This window comes from Lynx rufus, unplaced genomic scaffold (genome assembly GCF_022079265.1).
Source record: "Lynx rufus isolate CCGP_SWC_20201006 ecotype Redwood Valley unplaced genomic scaffold, mLynRuf1.p SCAF_6, whole genome shotgun sequence".
In the NCBI taxonomy this organism is placed as follows: domain Eukaryota; kingdom Metazoa; phylum Chordata; class Mammalia; order Carnivora; family Felidae; genus Lynx; species Lynx rufus.
The window spans coordinates 67622201-67649177 of NW_025814878.1; the positions used below are offsets into that span (position 1 = coordinate 67622201).

Below are 26977 nucleotides of genomic sequence, written 5' to 3' on the forward strand. Positions count from 1 at the left end.
CTAGTAGTGCAATTGCTGGGTCATAGGGTAGTTCTATTTTTAGTTTTTTGAGGAACCTCCATACTGTTTTCCAGAGTGGCTGCACCAGCTTGCATTCCCACCAGCAGTGCAAAAGAGATCCTCTCTCTCCACATCCTTGCCAACATCTGTTGTTCCCTGAGTTGTTAATGTCAGCCATTCTGACAGGTGTAAGGTGATATCTCATTGTGGTTTTGACTTGTATTTCCCTGATGATGAGTGATGTTGAGCATTTTTTTCATGTGTCGGTTGGCCATCTGGATGTCTTCTTTTGAGAAGTGTCTATTCATGTCTTTTGCCCATTATTTGTCTTTGGGGTGAGTTTGATGAGTTCTTTATAGATTTTGGATACTAACCCTTTACCTGATATGTCATTTGCAAATATCTTCTCCCATTCTGTCAGTTGCCTTTTAGTTTTGTTGATTGTTTCCTTCACTGTGCAGAAGTTTTTTATTTTGATGAGGTCCCAGTAGTTCATTTTTCCTGTTGTTTTGCTTGCCTCCAGAGACATGGTAAGTAAGAAGTTGGTGTGGCCAAGGTCAAAGAGGTTTTTGCCTGATTTCTCCTTGAGGATTTTGACGGCTTCCTGTCTTACATTGAGGTCTTTAATCCATTTTGAGTTTATTTTTGTGTATGGTGTAAGAAAGTGGTCCAGGTTCATTCTTCTGCATGTCACTGTCCAGTTTTCCCAGCACCACTTGCTGAAGAGACTGTCTTTATTTCATTGGATATACTTTCCTGCTTTGTCAAAAATTAGTTGGCCATACCTTTGTGGGTCCATTTTTTCTGTTCCATTGATCTGAGGGTATATTTTTTGTGCCATACTGTCTTAATGATTACAGCTTTGTAATACACTTTGAAGTCTGGAATTGTGATTCCTTCAGCTTTGGTTTTCTTTTTCAAGATTGCTTTGGCTATTTGGGGTCTTTTCTGGCTCCATACAAATTTTAGGATTATTTGTTCTAGCTCTGTGAAGAATGCTGGTGTTATTTTGACAAGGATTGCATTGAATATGTAGATTGCTTTGGATAGTATTGACATTTTAACAATATTTGTTCTTCCTATCCAGGAGCATGGAAATGTTTCCATTTTTGTGTGTCTGCTACAATTTCTTTCATAAGCTTTCTGTAGTTTTCAGTGTATACATTTTTCACCTCTTTGGTTAGGTTTATTTCTAGGTATTTTATAGTTTTTGGTGCAATTGTAAATGGGATCAATTCCTTGATTTCCCTCTCTGTTGTTTCATTGTGGGTGTATAAGAATGGAACTGATTTCTGTGCATTGATTTTTATATCCTGAGACTCCTGAATTCATGGATCAGTTCTAGCAGTTTTTTGGTGGAACTTTTGGGTTTTCCATATAGAGGATCATGTCGTCTGCGAAGACTGAAAGTTTGACGACCTCCTCACCTATTTGGATGCCTCTTATTATTTTATGTTGTCTGATTGCTGAGGCTAAGACTTTCAATACCATGTTGAATAACAGTGGTGAGAGTGGACGTCCTTGTCTTGTTCCTGACCTTAGGGGGAAGCTCTCAGTTTTTCCCCATTGAGCATGACATTAGTGTTGGGTCTTTCATATATGGCTTTTATGATCTCGAGGTATGATTCTTTTATCCCTACTTTCTTAAGGGTTTTTATCAAGAAAGGATATTGTATTTTGTCAAATGCTTTCTCTGCATCTATTGAGAGGATCATGTGGTTCTTGTCCTTTCTTTTATTGATGTGATATCTCACATTGATTGTTTTGTGGATATTGAACCCGCCCTGCATCCCAGGTATAAATCTTACTTGGTCGTGATGAATAATTTTTTTAATGTGTTGTTGGATCCGGTTGGCCAGTATCTTGTTCAGGATTTTTGCATCCATGTTCATCAGGGAAATTGGTCTGTAGTTCTCCTTTTTAATGGGGTCTTTGGTTTGGGGATCAAGGTAATGCTGGCCTCATAGAATGAGTTTGGAAGTTTTCCTTCCATTTCTATTTTTTGAAACAGCTTCAAGAGAGTAGGTGTTAACTCTTCTTTAAATGTTTAGTAGAATTCCCGTGGAAAGCCATCTGGCCCAGGACTGTTGTTTTGGGGGAGATTTTTGATTACTATTTCGATTTCCTTACTGGTTATGGGCCTGTTCAAATTTTCTATTTCTTCCTGTTTCAGTTTTGGTAGTGTATATGTTTCTAGGAATTTATCCATTTCTTCCAGATTGCCCATTTTATTGGCATATAATTGCTCATAATATTTTCTTATTGTTTGCGTTTCTGCTGTGTTGTGATCTCTCCTCTTTTATTCTGATTTTATTTATTTGGGTCCTTTCCTTTTTCTTTTTGATCAAACTGGCTAGGGGTTTATCAATTTTGTTAATTCTTTCAAAGAACCAGCTTCTGGTTTCATTGATCTGTTCTGCTTTTTGGTTTCAATAGCATTGATTTCTGTTCTAATCTTTATTATTTCCTTTCTTCTGCTGGTTTGGGTTTTATTTGCTGTTCTTTTTCCAGCTCCTTAAGGTGTATGGTTAGGTTGTGTATCTGAGGCCTTTCTTCCTTTTTGAGGAAGGCCTGGATTGCTATATACTTCCCTCTCATGACAACCTTTGCTGCGTCCCAGAGGTTTGGGACTGGTGTTATCATTTTCATGGGCTTCCATGTACTTTTTAATTTCCTCTTTAACTTCTTGTTTGTCCCATTCATTCTTTAGTAAGATGGTCTTTACTCTCCAAGTTTTGTTATCTTTCCACATTTTATCTTGTGGTTGATTTCAAGTTTCATAGTGTTGTGGTCTGAAAATATGCACGGTATAATCTCGATCTTTTTGTACTTGTTGAGGGCTGATTTGTGTCCCGGTATGTGGTCTATTCTGGAGAGTGTTCCATGTGAACTGAAGAAGAATGTGTATTCTGCTGCTTTAGGATGAAATGTTCTGAATATATCTGTTAAGTCTATCAGGTCCAGTGTGTCATTCAAAGCTATTGTTTCCTTGTTGATTTTTCTGTTTAGATGAACTATCCATTGTTGTAAGTGGGATGTTGAAGTCCCTTATTATGATATTGTTATCAATGAGTTTCTTTATGTTTGTGATTAATTTATTTATATATTTGGGTGTTTTCACATTTGGAGCATAAATATTTGCAATTGTTAGTTCTTGGTGGATAGACCCCTTAATTATGATATAATGCCCTTCATCTCTTGTTACAGTCTTTATTTTAAAATCTAGATTGTCTGATATAAGTATGGCTACTTTGGCTTTCTTTTGTTGACGATTAGCATGATAAATGGTTCTCCATCTTCTTACTTTCAATCTGAAGATGTCTTTAGGTCTAAAGTGGGTCTCTTGTAAACAGCATATAAATGGATCTTGTTTTCTTGTCCATTCTGTTACCCTTTGTCTTTTGATTGGAACATTTAGTCCATTCACATTTAGAGTGAGTACTGAAAGATATGAATTTATTGCCATTATGTTGCTTGTAGAGTTGGAGTTTCTGGTGGTGGTCTCTGGTCCTTTCTAGTCTTTGTTGCTTTTGGTCTTTTTTTTTCTTCCCCTCGTCTTTTCTCCCCTCAGAGAGTCCCCCTTAAAATTTCATGCAGGGCTGGTTTAGTGGTCACAAACTCCTTTGGTTTTTGTTTGTCTGAGAAGCTTTTTATCTCTCCTTATTTTGAATGACAGCCTTGATGGATAAAGAATTATTGGCTGCATATTTTTCTGATTCAGTACATTGCATACATCCTTCCACTCCTTTCTGGCCTGCCAAGTTTCTGTGGATAGGTCTGCTGCAAACCTGATCTGTCTTCCCTTGTAGGTTAAGGACTTTTTTCCCCTTGGCTGCCTTCATGATTTCTTTCCTTGCCTGAGTATTTTGTGAATTTGACTATAATATGCCTTGTTGATGGTCAGTTTTTGTTGAATCTATTGGGAGTCTTCTGTGCTTCCTGGATTTTGATGTCTGTGTCTTTCCCCAGGTTAGGAAAGCTTTCTGGTATGATTTGCTCACATAACCCTTGTACCCCTTTTTCTCTCTCTTCATCTTCTGGGACGCCTGTGATTCTGATGTTGTTTCTTTTTAATGAGTCACGTGATTTCTCTAATTCTTAAATCGTGCCCTTTTCCCTTAGTCTCCCTCTTTTGTACTGCTTCATTCTCCTCCATAAGTTTGTCCTCTATATCGCTGATTCGCTGCTCTGGTTCATCCATCCTTGCTGCTGTGACATCTATTCGAGATTGCAGCTCAGTTATAACATTTTTTATTTCGTCCTGACTAGCTTTTACTTCTTTTATCTCCGCAGAAAGGGATTCTAATCTGTTTTCAACCCCAGCTAGCATTCTTATTATCGGGATTCTAAAGTCTTGTTGAGACTTGTTGCTTATATCTGTGTTAATTAAGTCCCTGGCTGTCCTTTCTTCCTTCATTGGGGTGAATTTTGGGGTGAATTCCTTCATTTTGTCATTTTGAAGGAAATAAAGGAATTAGTAAGGTAAAAAAATAATTAAAACTAAAAAATTGGAAACAACACACAGAAGAATCAAATAAATGATGTTAGATCCTAGGTGTGTTTTGGTCTGGTTGTTGAAAGGAGCTTGATATGTTAGAGAAAAAAGGAACAGAAAAGAAAAAAAGGAAAACGTTTGAAAACTTGAAAAAAATGAATACAATGAAACAAAATAAAATGATGGAAGTAAAGTAGAATTTGGAAAATTTACAAGAAAAGTAAAAAATATAGTAGAAAAAAATTAAAAATATTTTTAATAAAAATGGAAAATAAAAATAGATATTCTCTTTCTGTATTCAAGAATAAAAAAAGAGGGGTGTCTGGGTGGCTCAGTCGGTTGGGCATCTGACTTCGGATCAGGTCATGATCTCGTGGTTTGTGGGTTCGAGCCCTGCGTCGGGTTCTGTGCTGAGAGCTCGGAGCCTGGAGCCTGCTTCGGATTCTGTGTCTCCCTCTCTCTCTGCCCCTCCCCTGCTCATGCTCTGTCTCTCTCTGTCTCAAAAATAAATAAAACATTTTAAAAAATTTTTAAAAGAAAGAAAAAAATGGAAATGATAGACCAGCAAACAGACTGAAATATGATTGAAATTACATCAGTTTCCCCTAGAAGTCAAACTATGAAGCATTTTATAGTCCATAAACTAAGCAAGCAGAGTCTTCTAGTGTTCCTTAAGAGCGAGGTTGGCCCAGTTGGGGGGGGGGGGCTTAGTGTAACGGCTCCATTCTCCACTAGATGGCACAGTTTAGCCTACTGGGGTGGATTTTTGCGGCACATGTAGGTGTGTATGCTCATGTGTGGGAGGAGTGAAAATGGCGTCACCCAGGTACCCAGTCTCTAGTAATGGAATTCTGTTCTCCCCAACCAGCAGTCAGGCACTTCTCCTTTGTCTCCTGCTTCCATCCACTCCCTGCTTTTACACTGTCCGTGACCAAGCTGTCAGGTTGCCAGCCAGCACCTCCCTCCTGAGTTTTGTCTCAGATGCGGCTGTGTTTGCCAGCCCCTCACTTCTGAGGGACTGCAGATTGACCCTTTATGACTTTCTGGAGGAGAGTCTCACTGAGCAGTGGCGTGGTGCCCGCCCACCCCAAGGAGTGTTCATGGGACCATGCTGCTGCTGATGCCCAGAGACTGTGGCTGGGTGCCAGTCTGCCCCAGAAGAAGTTCCCATGATCGTGTAGTAGCAGTGTTTCAGGGGTTATGGTAGATCACAGCACACATCTGGTACCAGGCTTCCCACGTAATGTCGTTGTTCCAGCACCAGCAAATGTTGTTCTCCAGGGTCCGCTGGGACCTTTGTTTGTTGGATGGCCTCACCCTCTCTCCCAAATATCCTCCCAGCAGGGGAACCGCCTCTTCCCGTGTGTCCCGAAGACCCCTTGCACCTTTCTGCTCCCGGGGATTCGCCCTTCCCACCAGACCACCACCAGGTATCAAGCTGCAGAGTTTCAGACTCTGCACTCCCCCTGTTTATAGAGTCTTAATGGAATTTAAACCCTCTCTTTTCTCCTTTCTCCCTTTTTTTGTTCAGTCCTTTGCATACTCTTTCTTTTTTCTCCAGCTGTTTTCGGGGTGTGGGGGGGTGAGATGCTTTCCCATACTCTCTGCACATCTCCATCCTCTCTCCACAAGCAAGAATAGCTCCTGGCCCTCCACGGCTTCTCTCCCCTAGTTCACCTCTCTGCACTGCGTACCTGCCAAGTTCTGTGGTTCAGGTTGTGCAGATTATTGTGTTAACCCTCAAATCAGTTTTCTAGGTGTGCAGGATGGTTTAGTGTTGATCTTGGCTGTAATTCAGGGAGGAGAGATGCAAAATAAAATTTCTAGTTTATTCCTCCATCTTGGCCCCTCTAAGATAATAAAATTTTTTAATTAAATTTCATTATTTTATCATTCATGTCTAGATAAAATTATAGATGCTTCTTATTCATAATTTTTTTAAACTATAGAAGATCACGTGACCTCTTTGTGTTTCCTGGATGTTTGAGAGCGATTCTACCTATAAAGTCCTATTACACCTCATGTAAAGTATCCTAGCTATATGTCAAAATTTTAATCTCTGGTATATTCACATCTGTATAATTTCACTTAATATCGTAATTGTTCTTACTACTTTCTATTTAACCTTTTAAAAAATCTTTGCGTGTTCATGTATTATTCCCATCTTGTTAAACTAATTTCTTCAATTTCCCACATTATTGGTGCAAATATGTGGTAAACTATCAAAGTCCTTTGGTAAGAATAAATACATTCAAACCTTATGTAAATTTCCCCAATTAAAGTTAGTCTTTAAGAAACTGAATTGTCATGTCCTCAGGGCTCAGGACTCAGGACTGTTTAACATTTTTATTTAACATCAGAACTAAGATTAGTATTATTTACTCAGGACTTAATTTCTCAGCACAATGTGAAATAGGTACCATTACCATCACCATTTTACTAGGGTACAAGAGAAGTTAAGCAAAGTGCTTAAGATCACACAGAGACTGATTAATAGATGAACTTGGGTCTGCAGTTACAGCTGAAATGTTTAGTGGATGAGTTTGGGTTGGTAAGTATAATCCGTACTAGGTTGCTGGATAATGTATTAAGGCTCAAGAAAACTCTTCTAGTTTTTTTGTTTTTTTGTTTCCTGGGGTTTTGGGTGAGGGGGGAGAATGAGAATATGAGTTGGGGAGGGACCAAGGGAGAAGAAGAGAGAATCTTAAGCAGGCTCCATGCCCAGCACAGAAATGGCTCAAGAAAATTCTTTTTGTTGTTGTTGTTGTTGATTTTAGGAGAGAATGTGCATGCGGACACATAACTGGGGGAAGAGGCAGAGAGAGAGGAGAGAGAATCCCAGGCAGCCTCCATGCTGTCAGCGCAAGCCCAAAGTGGGGCTCAATCCCACAAACCAGGCTTGAGAAAATTCTTAGTGGTTTTTGTTGACCAGTTGTTTAATGTAATGTGAAACAGATACCACACAGGGTTTTTTAGGCATGTCCCTGAGTTTCAAGAATGATAACAAAGTTCATTTATGCCCCTCTAAAATACATTCTTTTGTCTCGATGACAATGGACTAGACAGTAGTTTTATCCACTTATTCTGCCCATAGAGTTTCATTCTCTAGTTCCTTATTAAATATCAGATGTTCCAGCATGGGTAAATATGTAGATGTTTGTATATCAATTAAAATTTCATTACACTTTGAGCTACCTATCTCAGATTGTAAAACTACGATTAGGTAATAGAAGAGGAAGAATTTTAGAAGATAAAGTTCTAAATAAATATAAGGTGATATTTCTGATTTCTTTGCTTTATATTTTGAAAGCATAATCCTTTCATAAAATTGTATCAATGTGGAGAACCCATAGTGGCTGGTCTTTTTTGTTGTTGTTATATTAGTAATGTTTTTAAGATATAATAGCTTTTTCCTTTTTCAATTTCTGTCTTTAGAGAAGTAGCTGATTTTCAGCTTTCTGTGGATTCTCTATTGGGAAACAACAATGACCATTCAAGACCAGATGTTCAAGTTCAAGCCACGAGACTGGCAGAGAAGGTACTTTAGCACTATTATCTTTTTTTGACATTATAATCTTATTATTTTTTTAAAGAAGAAAAAACTCTGCAAGCTATCTCAGCCATAATAATGATTTAATAGGTTTTTTTTGTTCAAAGCACTTGGAAAATACAATTTAAATTCATTTTAGCTGTGTACAGTAAGGTTAAGATGATTTTTCAAATTAGTTAAAAAGCATTCCTCTTGAGCTGACATTGTTCAATTTTTTGATTAACTACTTACAGGAGGAGTGAAGTGTTAATTAAATTTACAGATTGAAGCTGGACGGACTTCTGAATTTAAGAGAACACGCTTGATAAATTAGAGCAGTGGGTTGTAATTTTTAAAATTATTTTCTGAGAAGATGAGCATTAAAATATGAGAAGAAATGATTAGATGTAAATAGAATCATGATTGCAGAGAAGAAGTGGCTAGATGATTTAATAAACGTCTTTCATTTCTAATTTCTCTGATGTGTTTGGTATCTAAAAGAGGAGTTGAAAGGATTGTAGAGAATGACCAAATCTTTTTAGTGTAATACCATCAAAAACAGGGTTTTTTAAATAGAGTTATTACATGTGAGACAGAGGCATCTGGGCACACTGAATGATTGGAACAATGAAAGTCACCATCATAGAAAAAGATGCATAAAGATTGAGTATAATCAAAGAGCTTTGGTAGCTGAGCAAGTATTTAATCAGAAAATCAACCCAGATTTTTATCAGGAAGTACACCAGGAGTAGAATTGTGCTAATTACAATACTTAGTCTCTTCCCCCATCAACTGTGAGTTCTTAAAACTAAAGACTAGTGCCTCTTCAGTGATAACAGGTATCTCCTCAAGGTTCATGGGTATTATCAGGTGCTTTTAAATCTAGTAGGTTAAAATCCTAAGGTATATTCATTGAGGACAAAAGGTTTAAATGATTTCTATTTCATGTGTTGATACAAGTGCTTCAGCGTGGGGCCTGACAGAATGGCATGTTCTGTGGCTCTCATGCAAGGTAGGAGAGAAAAATTTTTAGATTTTTTTTTTTTTTTTGAAGTAATCTCTACACAGGGTAGGGGAGATAAAGAGTTCACTACATGTCAAGGCACATAAGGTGGGCATAAAGTGATGCTGGGAGAATTTGAGGTGAGGGAATGGGAAAGAGGAAGAGATTCTGAATAAAGAATAGTGGTCTAGTCCAGAAACAAAGAAAATGTTGTTTACCCAAATAGAGTGATAAAAGTAAACAGATTGGCTAAGGCCCAGGTCCAGATACAATGATTGGGAGATATGATGCACTTGGCTGCCTTTGGACTCCAATTTGATAGTATTAAAACTACAAATCTCAGGGTGCCTGGGTGACTCAGTTGTTGAATGTCCAACTCTTGATCTTAGCTCCGGGGGTTGTGAGTTCAAGTCCCTTGTTGGGCTCCACATTGGGTATGAAGCCTACTTAAAAATAAATAAATAAATAAATAAAAATTTAAAAATAAAAATTACAAATTTCAATATGTCTATTTTATAACATACCTAGTTTACTTGATTTTTATCTTTTCAGCTAAAATGTGATACAGTGGTAAGTGAAATCAGCACTGGTCAAGGGACTGTAAATTTCAAAATAAACAGAGAACTATTAACAAAGGTAAGAATGGGTTCTATTCCAGCTATGCACCTTTAGTCTCTGATTTAGCTATGTGATTTTCCTTTAGTTCTTAAACTTCGTCTCCTCTTGCCTCAAAACTTTGCACATTCTGATAACCCTCCCTGGAGTGCCACCCCAAGTTAACTCCTGCTTATCCTTCAGCTCTTGGTATTTCCTGGGATGGGCCTTTCTGTCTTCTTCATATATGTGCTCTACTAGCACTGGATAGCTCTCCTTTATAGAAGTTATCCTAGTTGCTGGTTTATATTCTTTTTATTTGATTAATGCCTCTTGCCCTTTAAACTCTAATTTCCATCAGGGCTTATAGCATCTGTTTTTCTCACTATTGGATCCCCAGTTCCTAGCAAAATGCCTTGCATGCAGTATGTGTGAGATAACTATTGTTGAATGAGTTAACGGACTCTGTATGGAATACACGGAAAGTACTGCTGATTTTGGCTCTCTGGTAGCCTGTAATCTGTTGGACGCATAAGATTTATATAGAAGAAACCATGAGACAGCTTATTCTTTTAATAAAACAAATACTAAAACAAAAAAGTAGAGGTGACTGGGTGGCTCAGTCAGTTAAGCTCTGACTCTTGACTTAGGTTCAGGTCATGATCTCAAAGTGGGTCGCTGGGCATGGAGCCTGCTTAGGATTCTCTTTCTCCCTCTGCCCCTCCCCACCTCTAAAAAACAAAACAAAAGAACAACAAACAACGTGGATTGATACAATAAGCCTAAGAAGGATCAGAATACTCAGGTAGGCCTGGAGGAGTTGGGAAAATGACATAAAGGAATTGGGTCTCATGTATGCTTATGGTGGATAAGTAATCCTGGATAGGCACGGTATGAGATCTTTTGTGTAGAGTTTTGTCTCCATTTAACTTTAAAGTTTATCATAATGCATGCTTTGGTCTGTTGTTTTAAAAAATATGTACGCTGGTATTGAGTTGGTCAGACTTAGTCAATGCTGCAGTCCTGAATTGAAAATAATTATAAAACCAAAATTTCTAATAGTATAATTTCTCACCAAGGTTATATAGTTTATTGGCATTTGCCCATCAGCCCTGTAATCCTTCTGAAGGAGAGTTAGTGTTTCATGCTTGTCTCTAGATCTTTGAACTTTTTTCTTTTATCTTTTTTTCACTCCTACTTCAAGGTAAATTAGTTAACCAAAATCATTCACAAGGTCAGGAGAAAATTTGAGCTTGTTAAAATGTGTCTACAATCTGTTGGTCTCTTGATAACATTTCATGTCAATTTAGTAACCATTGAGTCTAATTTACCATTTCTAAATAAGTAACTCTTTCTTCCAGTTGCAGTCTCAATTTTTTAAAATTTATTTTATTTATTTTTTGATAGAGCAAGTGGAGGAGGGGCAGAGAGAGCGAGAGAGAAAGAGAGGGGGACAGAGGATCTGAAGCAGGCTCTGTGCTGACAGCCAAGCCTGATATGGGACTTGAACTCACAAACCACAAGATCACGACCTGGGCCGAAGTCAGATGCTTAACCAACTGAGCTACCCAGGTGCCCCATCAGTCTCAGTTTTTATGGAAACAGTGCAGTTCACCAAAGTGCCCATCAGACTTCAGGCTGCTTCATAGGCAGCAGTTATCTTACTTCTTTTGTTTTCCCTCAGATGGGAAACTGTGCTGTTAGATGGAGTTTGCCTTTGCAACCAGCTTAACTGAAAGAGATATGGTTTATATATCAGGCAAGGCATATATTAATAATTTAACATTTCAATGGCCATGAATTTTCATACTTTATTATATTATAATGAATAAGCTATTAGTTTTTCTGTGATTTAAGGATGCACACTAGCTTGCTTATTCCCAAATCCTTCTCAGTTGACAACAGAAGGATAATATCCAGGGCTTTGAGATCCAGCTTTTTCACGTGGAAATCCTCCCAACATTATAGCCTTGAGGATCTGGATCGTAGAGTGATTTTTGTTAAAGGAACAAGCAGACTGCTTACAGTTGCCCTGCTTGGTGTTACAGTAACCATACTTCCTAAACTAGTAAGAAAAAGGGGTACTGAATGTGCCTGTGTTACGTTACAGTTTTTTTTTAATGATATTTCTTGTTCAAAGCCTAATTTCTTCTACATCTGGCTCCATTATTTTCAGGCCTTAAACAATAGTCATTTGCATATGTAATGAATTTTTCAGATCGCATCAAGAAAAATATTCAACCCTTTGGGACCATTATTAATACATTTTTTTCCATATTAATGTTATCAAGATTGACATGTAGCCAATGACCTGTGTCCAAAACTTACTTCTCAAGCAGAGAATTACGAATTTGTCATTGCTTACACATGTACAAGCTTAGCCTTGCATAAAAACGTATCTGTTCATGCAGTACAATTGAATTATTAACACTGGCAGCACCAGGAATGATTAAATGTTAGCTTACATTTGGATCACTAACAGTGGCAATATAATGTCTTCATATAAATCATCCTCAAAGGGAGGAGACTAAAATGTGAAATTCAAGGCAGTAGGAAGTACCAAATCATGGGGACTAGATGATAAATTTTTCAAAGCTATAAGATGATTTGACCAATACATACGTTGTGAAGAGCTGTCACTTTGGTACCAAGCTTCCACCTGTCAGTAGCTTACATATGACTTTCAAGAGTAATTTATGAAGAGTAATTTAGAATAATAGTTTAGGGGGAGAAAAAAAGAAAATATGAGTTTAACTAAATAGGAAAAAGGCAAACCAAGTCTTGTTTTTTAGGTGTGCCTTAAAAGTACACAATGGATAACATCATTTTTGGTTCACATGTACACATGTATTTTTTATTTGCCAAATTCAACTCTGCATGCTCTACTAAAACTTAAGAAAAAAAGACAGAAAAAGAGATACTAATTAAGTGGCTCTAATTCTGCTTATTATTTTACTAATTGAGCTTATGCCAAAAAGCAGTAGATGCATTCAAATCACGTGTAGTATCAATAGGCTGAACACATGGGAGGAATGATTAAGCACTTTCCAACTATTGACCAAAGAATTAACTAGACAAATAGTAGTAGCTTCCTTAGAAATCATTCTAAGAGCATCTTACATTTTAACATTTGACATTTTAATGTACCCATTGATGAATAGATGGGCCTCTAGTTTATTCATCTATTGGAATATCATGAAACTTTACTAGCTCACTGACATTCTGTAGTTAAAAACTTTGAGTTCCCACTAGTTTAATAAACTTTCTGCTTATTATTTGCGAGGTCCTGAGGGTTCTGCCCTCAAAGAGTTTATGATCTAAAAGAAAAGCATAAAAAAATAGTGTTACGGTGTAATGTGTAGTGGGTATGATAATGTGATGAATAATATAATGGAGGCATGTATAAGTTGCAGTCCCGTGTAAAGAAAGGTACACATAAATCTGTCTTCTTTTATTAATTTTTTTTGATGTTTATTTTTGAGAGAGACACAGGTGTGTGCAGGGGGAGGGGCAGAGGGAGAGGGAGACGCAGAATCCAAAGCAGGAGCTTTGGAGCTGTCAGTGTAGAACCCAACGTGAGGTTCAAACTCATGAGCCATGAGATCATGACCTGAGCTGAAATTTGACACTTAACCTGATTGATCCACCTAGGTGCCCACATAAGACTGTCTTGAGAGAAGAAGCAATCTTGAATTGGGATAAAGATGAAACTGTATCCGGGGCTCCTGGCTGGCTCATTTGGTAGAGCATGCAACTCTTAATCTCAAGGATTTGAGCCCACACTGGGTGTAAAGATTACTTAAAACAAACAAACAAAAAAACAAGACTGTATCTGGGAGATGCAAGGGCAGGCCTTCCAGGCCGAAGATATAGTCTGGGCCAGAGTACAGACAGTCGAGAACATGGTATTGTCTGGCACTGTCACTCACTGGAGTGATAGCATATGGTTTGCACATAGGATGGCACAGGGGAGGATAGGAAATTATACAATGTGGAGGGCCTTATATAACAGCAGAAGAGTTTCAGCTTTTTCCTGTGTCATTATTTTCCATGGTGTGTTATATGTATCACAGGTGGTACATTTGATAATTTTCGGTATTATACTAATAAGAGTTAGTTTATTTTGATATTATATACTTCTTGCAAAAATTATAAAAGCGTAACATTTCTAGGGGCACCTGGGTGGCTCAAATGGTTAAGCGTCTGACTCTTGATATCAGCTCAGATCTTGATCTCAGGGTTATGAGTTCAAGCCCCATGTTGAGCTCCATGCTAGGGGTGAAGCCTACTTAATAAAAAAAAAAATTTTTTTTTAGGAACAATTCTAACTTGTGACTTTTATGGATATTATAACATTCCTTTTAACAAATCAGGTTTCTCAAAATTTTTTAAAAAGTAAAGATAATATGCACATAAAGTAAAAGTCAAACCAGAAATTGATAAAATATTTTAAATGTTAGGGAATTATTGCAAGATTTAAATAGAACATACACTTAATTAAATATGTATGTTATATAAGGATGTAGTTGTGTATTATTGTTTTGTTTTGGTTGTTTTTGTAGTGGTATAGCTGACGGATGATGAAGATATAAACCAGGCCACAGGGGATAACTGTAATGATACTTAGGAGATAGCATGTACAAGGTTTGGTAGTTAATAGATGATTGATTATGAAGGTTGTGGGAAAAGGGTAAACTTTAGGAACTCCTACACCTCTGACTTGGTTAGCTGAGTGAGGGGGTATAGTTCATAGAAGTGGAGAAGGCAGAAGGAGGAGGAGTATATTCCATTTGAAGTGCCTTAGATGTCCATTCTTGGAGTTGGACATACCAGTCTGTGGCACAGGAGAGATTTTATTATTAGGTAAGTAGTGGTTGAAGTCTTAGGACTTTATACCTAGGAGAAGTATAAAGTAAGGAGCGAGAAGCAAGAAAGGAGCACAGGCTGGGGAGTGGAGGGACAGGCAGTGTAAGAGGAGCCTGCAAAGGAAACTGGGAAGCAAAAGTCAGTAGAAAGTAATGTTACAACCAAGGACAGAGGATGGTTGCAAGGAGAAGAGTAGTCATTAGCTAAGGTGATGTTTGAAAAGTGGTCACCTTGGGGAAGGTGGTGGGTTAGGCCAAATGATCAAAAGGGACTCTAGACTTTTGCCTTATCTTGTTTAATTTTTTAGTTTATAAAAAGTGTGCTCATAAAGGTAATACATTAGAGAATTTAAGCATTCAATTAGGTTTGGCATTTCAAATTTTGATTTTGAGAGCACTTGGAATAAAATAGTCGAGAAGGAAGCTGTAGGTAGCACATTGATCAGATTGTCAATGGAAGGTTTGGAAGTGGGGCAGGTAAGATAGTCCTTTACTAAAGCTGCTTTTTTGTTTGTGCCAGAGATGTTAATGAACTGAGGGTCATTTGTTAAAGGAGAGTTTAACTTACTGTGATTGCCTTTTGTGGAGTCTGCCATCCATTATACATAAAGGGATGGAAAGTGAAATGAATGGGTAGATGTTAACTTTAGAATAATCTGACTATGAATTCCTCCCCTCACTAGTATTTACCTCCCCCACTTGCAGTTTTGGCAGCCATAGTCTTAGAGTAATTAACATATAATGGGCCCCTAGTGTATGACACACACTATTCTCTTTAATGTCTCTGTATATTCATCCTTACTCTCTGTGTCCTATATTTTGTGAGTGAAAGGAATAATATTTTCTCTGTGTCCTTGTGCAAATACATACTGTTTCTGAACCTTAGTTTTTGCATCTACTAAATGGGAAATGTTGCCCATTTTATGATTGTGAGGCTAAGGATAGCATAAAAGCATCTGGACTTAAACCTAGCACTTTGTAGATGCTTCTTGAAAGTATTGTTTTGCTGCCTCCTGCTACTTTCTCTGCCTTTTCCATTAAGTGACCATTTTAACCAACTCTTAATGATAGTAAAATTCTTCACATCATAAACTACATATTTAGGACTCAGAATACAGTTCATGAAGCAAAACCAATGTAAGAGTAAAGAGAAGCCTATCATAGAAAATTCAAACCCCTAGACTAAAAAATGAACGCATAAATAAATGCATCATGCCATTAGCAAAAAAGGAAGTGTGAATTTTGTGAACTGTATAATCTTTCTGTGTTCATTTCTAAAAATGGAATATGTTTTGGTTGTTTCTGTGAGATTGCCTTGTTTTTTACTTATGTAGCCAGTAGGCATTTGAATTACAGGTTTGTGTTTTCTACTGTTCATGTGATCGTTAGTATTACAAGAGTAGCAGCAGCATGCAGTAGTTAATACATTAGCTCTGGAGTGAAAAAGGTTTTGCTACATGACTTAATAGCAGTATGACCTTGGGAAGGTTCTCTGTGCTTCTCTTTACTTATTTATAAAAATAATACTTCTCTCTTAGGGTTGTTATAAGGATTAAATGAGTTAATGCATAGAAAATGCTTAGAACAGTGTATGCACATAGTATGCATTAAGTAAATATTAGATGCTCCTGGTTTTGCTGTTACTATCTGCTGTGGGACTTTTGGCAGTTACTTAACCTCTCTAAACTTCAGTTTCTTTATCTGTAAGATATCTATATCATTGGTTCATGTAAGAATAAATAGATGTGATGTATAAAAGGGCACAGAGCCCCCATAGATGTTAATTCTTATTATTACCGTTCTGACTGGCATTAGCAACTGGAGGAGGGGCTGACAATGCTGTAAAATGCTCAGTTCCATAAATTAGAATGAGCAAATAAGCAATGTTTACTTCATTACCAGTAAACAAAGTAATTAAGTAATTTCTAAAAATTGCAGTTTTTTTCTGTCATTAAATCTCATACCTTTTACTTTTCAGACAGTACTACAACAAGTAACCAAAGATGGCTCAAAATATGGGTTAAACAGTGAGCTATTCTCTGGTCTTCCCCAGAAGAAGATCGTGGTTGAATTCAGGTGCGTGCCAACTCATCTTAAGTGTTGGTTATCACAGTGGCTGGGCAGTTATGTGGTTTACCATTATCATCTTGGGCTTCAGGAAATTACACAAGAAAAATAGAAAACCAGTGAGATTTGTTTTCTTAATAGTACAGTGAATTGATCACTGTACCATGAATAAAAATTTTGGACTCCAATAAAAAGTCTAGTGATTATGGTGGTTTTTTTTTTTTAATTATTTAATAGTTACTTTTTTTTGGAAGAACTGGTTTTTCCATTTTAGTAAACTCTTAAAGGTAATGGTTACTGCCACATTAAGAATTTTAAAGTAATGTGATTACTGGAGAGCAAAGCCTTGTAGCATTTGTAATGTATATTTTTAAAATTATCGGAAAAATAGGTTGAAATTTTAATATGCCTCTAAATAATCCTCTTACTAACTTTCTGATATGCTGTCAGTACAGCCATCTAATATTTGAACTATTTGTAGGTAGCCAGAACAGAAAAGGGAACACTTTCAGAGTGCAGCTTGACCAGTTGGCAGCTCATGGAAATGATTAGAGATGCTGTGTGTGCCTTCCTAAAAGCTGAAGAGTCTTGATGAACTGTTTTCCTACTTGGAAAATTAGAACTTGCTATACTATAGCCTTTTGTTTTCTTAAGTATATATTTCTGTAGAGGATCTTTAAAAATTATAGAATATTTTAGGTTTCCTGACTATTATAATTTATTATAAAAACTTAGTTATAATTAGCACCTGCATAACCCATGATGAGAGTAGGTTTTATGGATTCCACATTTGTACTGTCTATGCCACTCATTTGTGTTCTTAAAAAAGGCAGATTCTCTAAAATTCAATAAACGTGTTTATGGTAAGGATTGGTTGCTGAGTAAACTCCTGCTCCTGTGGAGTAGACACATATTATGAATAAATCTTACACTTGCAGGAACCCCAATCATATTTAAGGTTGAGTTTAAACATTTGTTGCATCTCAGAGAGGAGATGGACTAGATGAGGTCATCTTCACACCAGAGAGGAACTACACTAAGGCCATCCCTCAAAGAAAGTTGCCTTCCATTTCTGTTATCTTTTCTTGTGTAACAGGCTATGCTAAAATTCAATATAGGAGGGCACCTGGGTGGCTCAGTAGGTAAAGCGTCCGGACTCTTGATTCCGGCTCAGGTCCTATCTCACTGTTTATGAGTTCAAGCCCTGCATCAGACTCCATGCTGACAGTGCAGAGCCTGCTTGGGATTCTCTTTCTACCTCTCTCTCCCCATCTCTCTCTCTCTCTCTCTCTCTCTCTCTCTCTCTCTCTGTGCCACTCCCCCACTTGCTCTCTCTTTCTCTCTCTCAAAATAAATAAACTTAAGCATTTTTAATAAAATTTAAAATAAATAAAGTTTAATGGAGCACAGGCTTGCACTTTCATTTACATTTTGTCTATAGTGGCTGCTTTTATACTGCCATGGCAGTTGAGCAGAATTGAATTGAATAGTTGAGGTAGAGACCAGGTGGCCTGCAGGCCTAAAATATTTACTATCTGATTCTTTAAGGAAACGTGTGTCAATTCCTGATTAGTGTCTTGAAACAACCATTATAATGTTTATGACACTATAGATCAGGAAATCAGGGATGGCTTAGCTCAGTGGTTCTTTGGCCTGTTATCATATGTAGCTCTAGTCATCTAGAGACTATACTGGGGGTCAGAATTCAGGTGGCCCATTTACTTGTTTGGCAGCTTACCTGAAGGATGGCTGGCCAGTCATCTCTCTCTCTCCACAGTGTCTCTTCAGCAGAGTTAACCAGACTCCTTTACAAAGGTTCTCAGGGCTCCAAGATGGTAAAAGCATCTCATCTTGAAACAGGCATAGCCTCATTTCTGTCACATTCTGCTGGTTTCAAAGCAAGTCACAAGATCAGCCCCGAATCAGGGGGAGGGAAAACAAATTAACTACGTTTCTTAGTGGCGAGAGTGGCAAGCTTGTGGTTGTCTAATTCTTTTCATTCATGTCTTTAAATTGATGCAGGACTTCACCTCCTCTGGGAGGCGCCTACTTCAGTACCATATTCCTCTTCTACTTCTTGCTGTTACCTAACCAGCAGTAAAGGAAAATCAGTAGAGAAGTGGTATAGTATCTGTTACCATGCATTCATCCTTGAAATAATGCTATTGTAAGTTTCTTGAAACTTGAAAAGTTGCCACCAGCGTTTACTTTTAACACGTTCTTTCTTATTGTCACTTGACCTTCATCATCCCTTCTTCCCAGCCAAACTTGAAATACCAACACCTCAGTCTTCCTTATTCATTGATTCTCTTGCTTTTCTCCTGTTTTTGTTTCCCATGTAATAATACTCTTTTGTTTACACTTATAAGAAATGTCTAAAAGTAGCCTGTTCTATTTGAGTTGTATTCTGTAAGCTATTTGTATGGCTTTTTCTTTGTAGGCTTTTTTATTTGCTTATGGATTTGCTCCTCTTGTGCTTTTTCTAAAGGATTTAATAAGGAAGTCTGGAATTTAAATGAGCATTTGAATGCTGATGAAGGCAGAGTCCATGTCCCAGCAGCCATCTTTGCTCTCTGTTATATTCCATCTGGCATTGCTTTGTCCATAGCTGCTCTTTCCCTTAGAAGTTTTCCATATGCTATGATGCTTACCATTGTTGTTTCGAAATAGAGACAAACAAGTGAGGGACAGGGTCAAAGTTGATAGGAAACATCATTCTTGAATTTCTTCTGAAAATGAGAGAGGTGGGAGAACAGAGCTTTTTAAATATATAGTATCTTAAATAGGGTAACTTTACCCCCAAAAAACAAGAGATAAGTGTTCAAGAAACTTGCCCTCTAAGTTGAGGTGTTGATGGTAATAATTGGTTAAGTAACTTGCTCAGGGCCATAGACTAACTCTGACTCTGAAGCCTGTATACTTTACCTTTACTGCCTCCCTGACATACAGTATTGATTGTCATATATTTTGTCAGATCTAGGAGTATCGTGATAAAATGCCAGAGTAGAGGACTTTCCATCATATATGAGCTCTAGCTGAGTAGGTGGTATAAGACTTGAAGCTAACTTCTGTTGCCTCCCTCCTCTCTGCAAAGTCAGCCTTTCCTATTTTGTACAGATCAAACTTTCAGGAACAGTCAGCAGTGGTGTACTTTCCTCTTCTTTCTCAGCTCAGTCTTCCCCATCCCCTGCTATTCCCCAGTGTGAAGTGTTCTCGCAAAACAGATTGAGGACCTCTAGGAAATTGAGAATCTGAGAGATTGGGTTACCAGTTGTGACTATTAGTAACTGACTCGACAGTCTTGGATAGGACAGTTTATTTTCCTGGTTTCTTATCTGGAAAATAAGAGCAATAATATTTGTCTTTTCTTAAAGGTTGAGGAAATTACATAATTTTTTTTTTTTTTTACAAGATTCAGTAAGGTATCCAAATTATAAGTCATTCACCAGGGCTACTTTTGTTGCCAAGGGACTCGAATTTGTACTTTCCGTTTCATTGTATTTGTTCTGAGTAGGAAAATGGTACCAAAGAATAGCATATTGATGGTTCAAAAGGGACATTTTGTCAAGGCTGAAAACCTAGGTAGATGCAGTTCTTCCAGTCCTAGAGAAAACAATACAAAAACTCTGCGAAAACTTAAAAAAAAAAAGATAATATAAATAACTAGCTTGATCAAATTCAAAGATTATAAAAGAATATTCGGTGAAAAGGAATTTTCTTCCCCATTCCCATTTCTTAGTTCTCGCCTTATGGGCATTCATCAGTACTAGTTTCCTGTTTACCCACCTAGAGATAGTCTGTTTTTACACATTGTTCTGCTGCTTACTTTTTTCACTAAATAATGTCTTGTATTCCTTTAATATTTGAAGTATATCCAGGGCTGGTTTATTATTTTTATTGTTTCATACTACTGTTGTCATTTTTTAAAATCAGCTTTATTGGAATATAATCATGCACAATATAATACAGTTTAACATTTCAGCATATAATTTGATGAATTTTGGCAAAGGTGTACAGGTCATGTAACTACCACTGCAATTAGGGTGTAGAATATTTTCTTTTTTTTTCTATTTTATTGACTTTGCTTTTATCTATATTTTATTTTGCTTACTTTGGTCTTCCTTTTCTAGTTTCTTAAAGGAGAAAATTAGATGTCTTATTGGTTTGGAGGCTTTCTTTTGTAATATAAACATTCCATGCCATAGATTTTTCTGCTTTAGCTCACACATTTGCTCAAGGTCACTTTACTTCTCATTCTCTCAGGGATCATAGCCCTTCAGTGTCTGGTTTCATAAAACCAGTTCATACATTTTTCTGGTTTTCTGGTTGTTTAAGGCAGAAGGGTAAATCCAATCCTTGTTACTCTGTCTTGGTGGGAAATGGAAGATTCCCTATTTTTTAATTTCTAGAAGGACATTTACTTTATAAATAAATGAACATTCTTGTTGTTTTCTAATTTTACAACTGCATGCATATTTATGTAGAATCAGTTTTTTAAATTGTAATACTCTTGGTATAAGGCTTTGAAGACAGACCAAAATTAAGCTCTCATTTTACCATGTTTAACCAAGTGGGTTCAGGTTGTTTTTTTTTTTTTTCAATATTGAAAAACTTGTGCAATTTTCAAACATACACAAAACTCAACAGTACAGTTAAATCTATATGCTTATCACCCACATTCAAGAGGCATCAGGCTGTTACCACATTTGCTTCATTATCTTTTTTCCTTGTTGTCTCAGTTTCCTCATCTGTATAATAAGCGATGAGAGTACCTTACTTCACAACTTCAATGAATATTAAAGGATTAATACATATAAAGTGCATGAAATTGTGCCTGTCAGGTAGTTAGTGCTCTAGAAACAATTTGCTATTGTTAAATTATTGATTACAACTTCTCGAGCATACAGAGAAGTGATAAATGTGTTGACTGAGAATTTGGAGTGGTGAACCACATTTCCAATTATTCTGGGAAGTTTTATGCATAAATATTTTTATATTTTTCAATTTTAGGTTTTGATGCAGTAAATGTTGATAGATATTACCAATATAAACAAAATTTCTATGGAGTCAGTAATTTTTAAGAGGATAAAGGATTTGTAACTGGTATACTAAACTTAATTCCCAATAATCTGCTTTGTTTTTATGTCAAAACAATGTCTCTGAATTTCTTCATCTTTTTATCAATCCTTAAATGTATCTGCTTCCTAAGTGTGCCATTTCTATGTATGATGCTACCTTGTGAGTCACAGGATCAATTTTAATAATTCTTTCTGAATTCTAATTTATCTTTGCTCTAAATTTCTAATTTTTCACTTAACTTTGAGCTGACTTACCAAAGGCCTTAGTCCCCAATTATGTTAAACTGTAGAAGCATGACCTAGTTCATTTTAGAACTCCTGTTCATAGAACAGAAATATAACTTGTGCAATTATTTGCAGTTCACCTAATGTTGCCAAAAAATTTCACGTTGGACATTTGCGTTCTACCATCATAGGTGAGTGTCGTTCATTTCACAGAAAATACTAAACATGACTTTGAGGCAATATTTTGATCATGCATGCTAATGGTTTAATGCTTAAGTAACCAGAAGACGAAAAACAAAGTTCAAACTTATATGAGCCCAATGCTAATATATGAAATGGGAAAAATTGGTTTAGAAGTAGAAAAAAAATTTGTTTGAAAACCAAAAGATTGACTCAGAAACTAATTTTAACTGTTAGGTTTGTTGAGGGTTTTAAGTTTTTTAAAGTATGTATGCATATGAAGAAGATCTGAAAGATGCAAAAATGAAAATAGTTAATGTGTGGATGATGGTAATCTTGTCAGGTTTTTTGTTCTATATATTTTGTTTTAAAAAAGAAACTTATAATACCAATTATATCTCAATTAGAAAAAAGAAACTCAATCTCCATCACTTGAGTGCTAACTGGAGCATTCAAAACTGGAAATTGAAACAAGAGTATTCTAAGAAAGATTGCTATTGTACTTCATAGCTGTAATGCTTCAGTGTATATGCTAAGATCTTCATTTATTTAAAACATGACATGATGCAGTAGCCCAATTTAAAAACTGCAATTAGAATTGAAGAGACTTTGAAGTGTATCTCATCTGATCTGTCTTCTGGTGTGGAAATCTGTCTATTGCATGCCTTAGGGATCATTTAACCTGTCGTTTGAATATTTTTTTTTTTTTTTTTTTTTTTTTTTTTTTTTTTTTTTATTTTTGGGACAGAGAGAGACAGAGCATGAACGGGGGAGGGGCAGAGAGAGAGGGAGACACAGAATCGGAAACAGGCTCCAGGCTCCGAGCCATCAGCCCAGAGCCTGACGCGGGGCTCGAACTCACGGACCGCGAGATCGTGACCTGGCTGAAGTCGGACGCTTAACCGACTGCGCCACCCAGGCGCCCCTGTCGTTTGAATATTTTTAAGAATCAGAGCAATCGGTACTTTGTGGCATAGATCATTATTAAACTGGAATCACCTCTTGTTGTGGGAGAGATCTCCTGGAGCATTTTAAGAGAGGAAATGATAGGGTTTGATTTTTGAAAGAGTATAAAAAATGTACTGTGTAAGAAAAGCTACATGAGTAGGTCAAAATTGTAGGAATGGGCCAGGAAGAGATAATACTTCCTGAGAATTTATTTACTGTGTTATTTACCATGATATGTGGAAACTCAGATACCAAAAGTAACTTTTCCAAAAATCACCTAGCTAGTAAGTATCATAGCCAGGATTTGAAATTAGTCTAATTCCAGAAGCTTAGGTTTGTGTTATTTAGTTGATTTGTAAGATAATAAGATGCTAATTAAAAATAAGAATACAATCTGAGTAGCAGCGAAAGAAGTTTGCTGTTAGGACTGTATAGACTGGGAAAGTCTAGAAGTAAGGAAGCTGGAAAAGGAGTAGCTGCAGTAATTTGAGTCAGATATACATATTGGTGAAGGATTATTTGCAGAAAACTAAATCTACTGTAGTAAAAGCAGGCAAGAATTTATTACAGGATATTGAATAGTTTACAAAGTTGTTGGAAGTGCTGAAGAAGCTTTGGGTGAAGTGACATAAATGATTCCCAGAATTATACCGTAGAGCGTGTTCATCAAGGGAGCTTCTGCCTTTTCTGCAGTCACTTCCAGTAGCAGCCATGCTACCGCTGCCACTAGTCCTGCCATATCTTCTAGAATTCATATAAGCAAAACAGGCAGCCCCATACCCTTTCAGTTCCCTTGGAAGTCACATGACAGGACACTGGGCTATTAGTGATGCCACCAAAAAGAAAAAGCCTCCACAGCTGTGCTTGTCAGAAAAAATAGAAGTAGCTCCCCTCTCACTCACCTCATGTTCACCTTCGAAGTCTCATGCAAAGTGTATCTGATTGCCCAAATATAAGTGACTTCTGAAACCCTAACTGCAGAAGTTTCTGAGAAATGTAATTTTTAGGTTTCCAGCCTCTGCAGCATACGAGTGCACACGAGGAGAGTGAAGCAGGTGTTGGATATCAAACCAGTGTCAGCAGTAGAGGAAGATGAAGTTCTTGAACTACCATGTGCTCTTAGGGAGCAGGCATGAGGAGGTGGATTTCAGTGATTGAAAGAAGGTAGAGTGAGCTGTTGAGAAAAAAACACCAGTGTGGTTTAGGCTCTATAGGGATTAGCAAAATTATCTCTTGTTACTTATTGAGATTCTCTTATTTTCTTTGGAATTCAGTTATTCTAACATATGTTCCCAGCTCCCACTAATGTTGCTGAAAATTATGTTCTTATGAAAATTGTGAGGTTCTTTGGAATAACTGCCCCCCAAATAATTCTCTACTCCTGCTCCATAACATAGATGAAAACACAATAGTGAATATTTTACTAAAAAAAATTGAATTGGTAAATTTTATCAAAAAATTTTTTGTTATGCTTTGATAATAGAGAAACACATGGTTCTTTTGCCAAAATGGATAACAAGAATGAGAAACTGTATATTTTATTGATTACTAGGAAATTTTATAGCAAATCTCAAAGAAGCTTTAGGACATCAAGTCACCAGAATAAATTACCTTGGAGATTGGGGCATGCAGTTTGGTAAGTGAGTTTGAAATTTTCTCTTTTATCTCACTGTTAAGTTTAATTTCTTTTAATTATGTCACCTGATCATGCAGAATATAGGCAGAACCCATTGGGTAGAGTAGTGCCTCCTACCCTTTTTTTTTTTTCCCTCTAATGGCTCTTTTGCATAAGTCTTATATTCTATTTATTAGAACAATTCTCACCACACAAATCTGTTTTGGGGGAGGAAACCTCACACATTCAAGGCAATAAATACAGGCTTTTATGGTTTTATTAAGAAAAAGTAGCTTACATGTGTCAAATGTAGGAGTGAATGTACCAGGGAAGAAGTAAGTCTAGCTATATAATCCCTTCCAGCTACAGCTCTGCCATTTTTCAAACAAATGGGGTCCAGCCTCCCTGCATCATACATGGAGGGTGATCTGTTGTTATACCCTGAGCCAGTGGCCTAGAAGAAAAAGAAAGTGGGATACTTTGGCTCCTTCTTAAATTGTGCAGTGAGAGGGGGTCAAAAAAAAAAAAAGAGAGGAAGAGAGAAGTGAGAACCAAACAGTTGAATGCCACAAATTATCTCTAATGTTGTGAGTTTACTCAGAACCATTCCTACCTCATAGTATACCTGTAATCAAAGAAGGGCAAGATAAATGAAGTTGCTAAGGTACTGAAGTTCTGGTAGCATGTGGAATGCAAACTTTTAAAAATCTCTGGCAACTATTGGGGCGCCTGGGTGGCTCAGTTGGCTGAGTGTCCGACTTTGGCTCAGGTCTTGATCTCACAGCTCCTGAGTTCAAGCCCCGTGTCGGGCTCTGTGCTGACAGCTCAGAGCCTGGAACCTGCTTCAGATTCTGTGTCTCCCTCTCTCTCTGCCCCTTCCCCACTTGTGCCATGTCTCTGTCTCTCAAAAATAAAAATAAAACATTAAAAAAAAAATTAAAAATCTCTGGCAACTGTTATGTGTGTTTTAAAATCCGACCTCCTTTCATGAAGATGGCCCCGAAGGCAAAGAAGGAAGCCCCTGCCCCTCCCAAAGCTGAAGCCAAAGCAAAGGCTTTGAAGGCCTAGAAAGCAGTGCTGAAAGGTGTCCACAGTCATAAAAAAAAGAAGATCTGCACGTCACCTACATTCCGATGGCCCAAGACACTGCGTCTCCAAGGACAGCCCAAATATCCTTGAAAGAGCGCCCCCAAGAGAAACAAACTTGGCCACTATGCCATCATCAAGTTCCCCCTGACTACCGAGTCAGCCATGAAGAAAATAGAAGACAACAACACTCTTGTGTTCATTGTGGACGTCAAGGCCAACAAGCACCAGATCAAACAGGCCGTGAAGAAGCTCTATGACATTGATGTGGCCAAGGTCAACACTCTGATCAGGCCCGATGGAGAAAAAGAAAGCATATGTTCGACTGGCTCCTGACTATGATGCTTTGGATGTTGCCAACAAAATTGGGATCATCTAAACTGAGTCCAGCTGGCTAAGTCTAAATATAAATTTTTTCAACAATAGAATAGAATAGAATAAAATGAAATGAAAATAAAATAAAATATAATATAATATAATTAATATAATATAATTAATATAATATAATATAATTAATATAATATAATATAATATAATATAATATAATATAATATAATATAATATAATATAAAATCCGGCCTTAGTATCACCTCTTAAGGCATTCTCTGACACACAGGCCCTTGCCTACATCTCGCATCACCAAGTTCCTAGTATCCAGCTCTCCTCAAATAGGCTTGCCTTACTCTTTTGTTACTTGTGTGCTTCTCTCCCCTGCTAGATGACATGTTCCTTGAAGGCATGTATTGTGTCTTAATTATCTTTGTGTCCATAGGACTTGAAACATAAGAAGCACTAAGACTGATGAATGAATCTGTGGAAGTATTTTACAGTACCAATCCAAAAGAAACGCTAGATAATATTTTAAAGCTTCCATAAAGTGTAGTGTGCACTACCAGTTCTAAAGTTTACTGATACTATTCTGTTCTGTCATAGCTAGTGAAATGAAATCAAAGTTTCTAAAAGACAGATTTATGACCTTCTCTTTCATTTCAATTAATAAAAATCTCATTTAGTCTCTAAAAACAGAACTTGAACCAATTAATAGTACCATTACTGTTCACTGTGGAGGAATCTGAAAACATGCCCTGCATTTTAAAAATCCACCTGCATTTCACAATAGCTGGTATTCAGAGATTTGGGCCCTAGGCTCAACAATCAGATTTAATAGGTGATATCCACTTTACATTAGTTTAACCGATTTATGCATTTCACAGGCATTAGCAAATAGGTGATTATGGTATTCAGTTTTAGCTACAGGATTTTATTATCGCAATGTTTCTCTAAAGGACTAC

The 26977-nt window shown here is 37.0% G+C and overlaps 1 protein-coding gene and 1 pseudogene across 3 annotated transcripts in view; both read left to right on the forward strand.

Annotated features, from left to right (window-relative positions):
* Window positions 1–26977, forward strand: part of RARS2 (arginyl-tRNA synthetase 2, mitochondrial) — a 68952-nt gene that overhangs the window by 17848 nt on the left and 24127 nt on the right. For 2 of the 3 annotated variants that reach the window (XM_047101937.1, XM_047101939.1), the window contains exons 3-7: window positions 7931–8033; window positions 9580–9663; window positions 16465–16562; window positions 21992–22047; window positions 24537–24620. In XM_047101937.1, coding sequence (XP_046957893.1) covers window positions 7931–8033; window positions 9580–9663; window positions 16465–16562; window positions 21992–22047; window positions 24537–24620 — 425 coding nt within the window. Of the gene's footprint in view, window positions 1–5839; window positions 5926–7930; window positions 8034–9579; window positions 9664–16464; window positions 16563–21991; window positions 22048–24536; window positions 24621–26977 lie in introns of all 3 variants that reach the window. The other variant, XM_047101938.1, reaches the window with a different exon arrangement.
* LOC124528352 (60S ribosomal protein L23a-like) lies at window positions 25572–26107 on the forward strand (annotated as a pseudogene).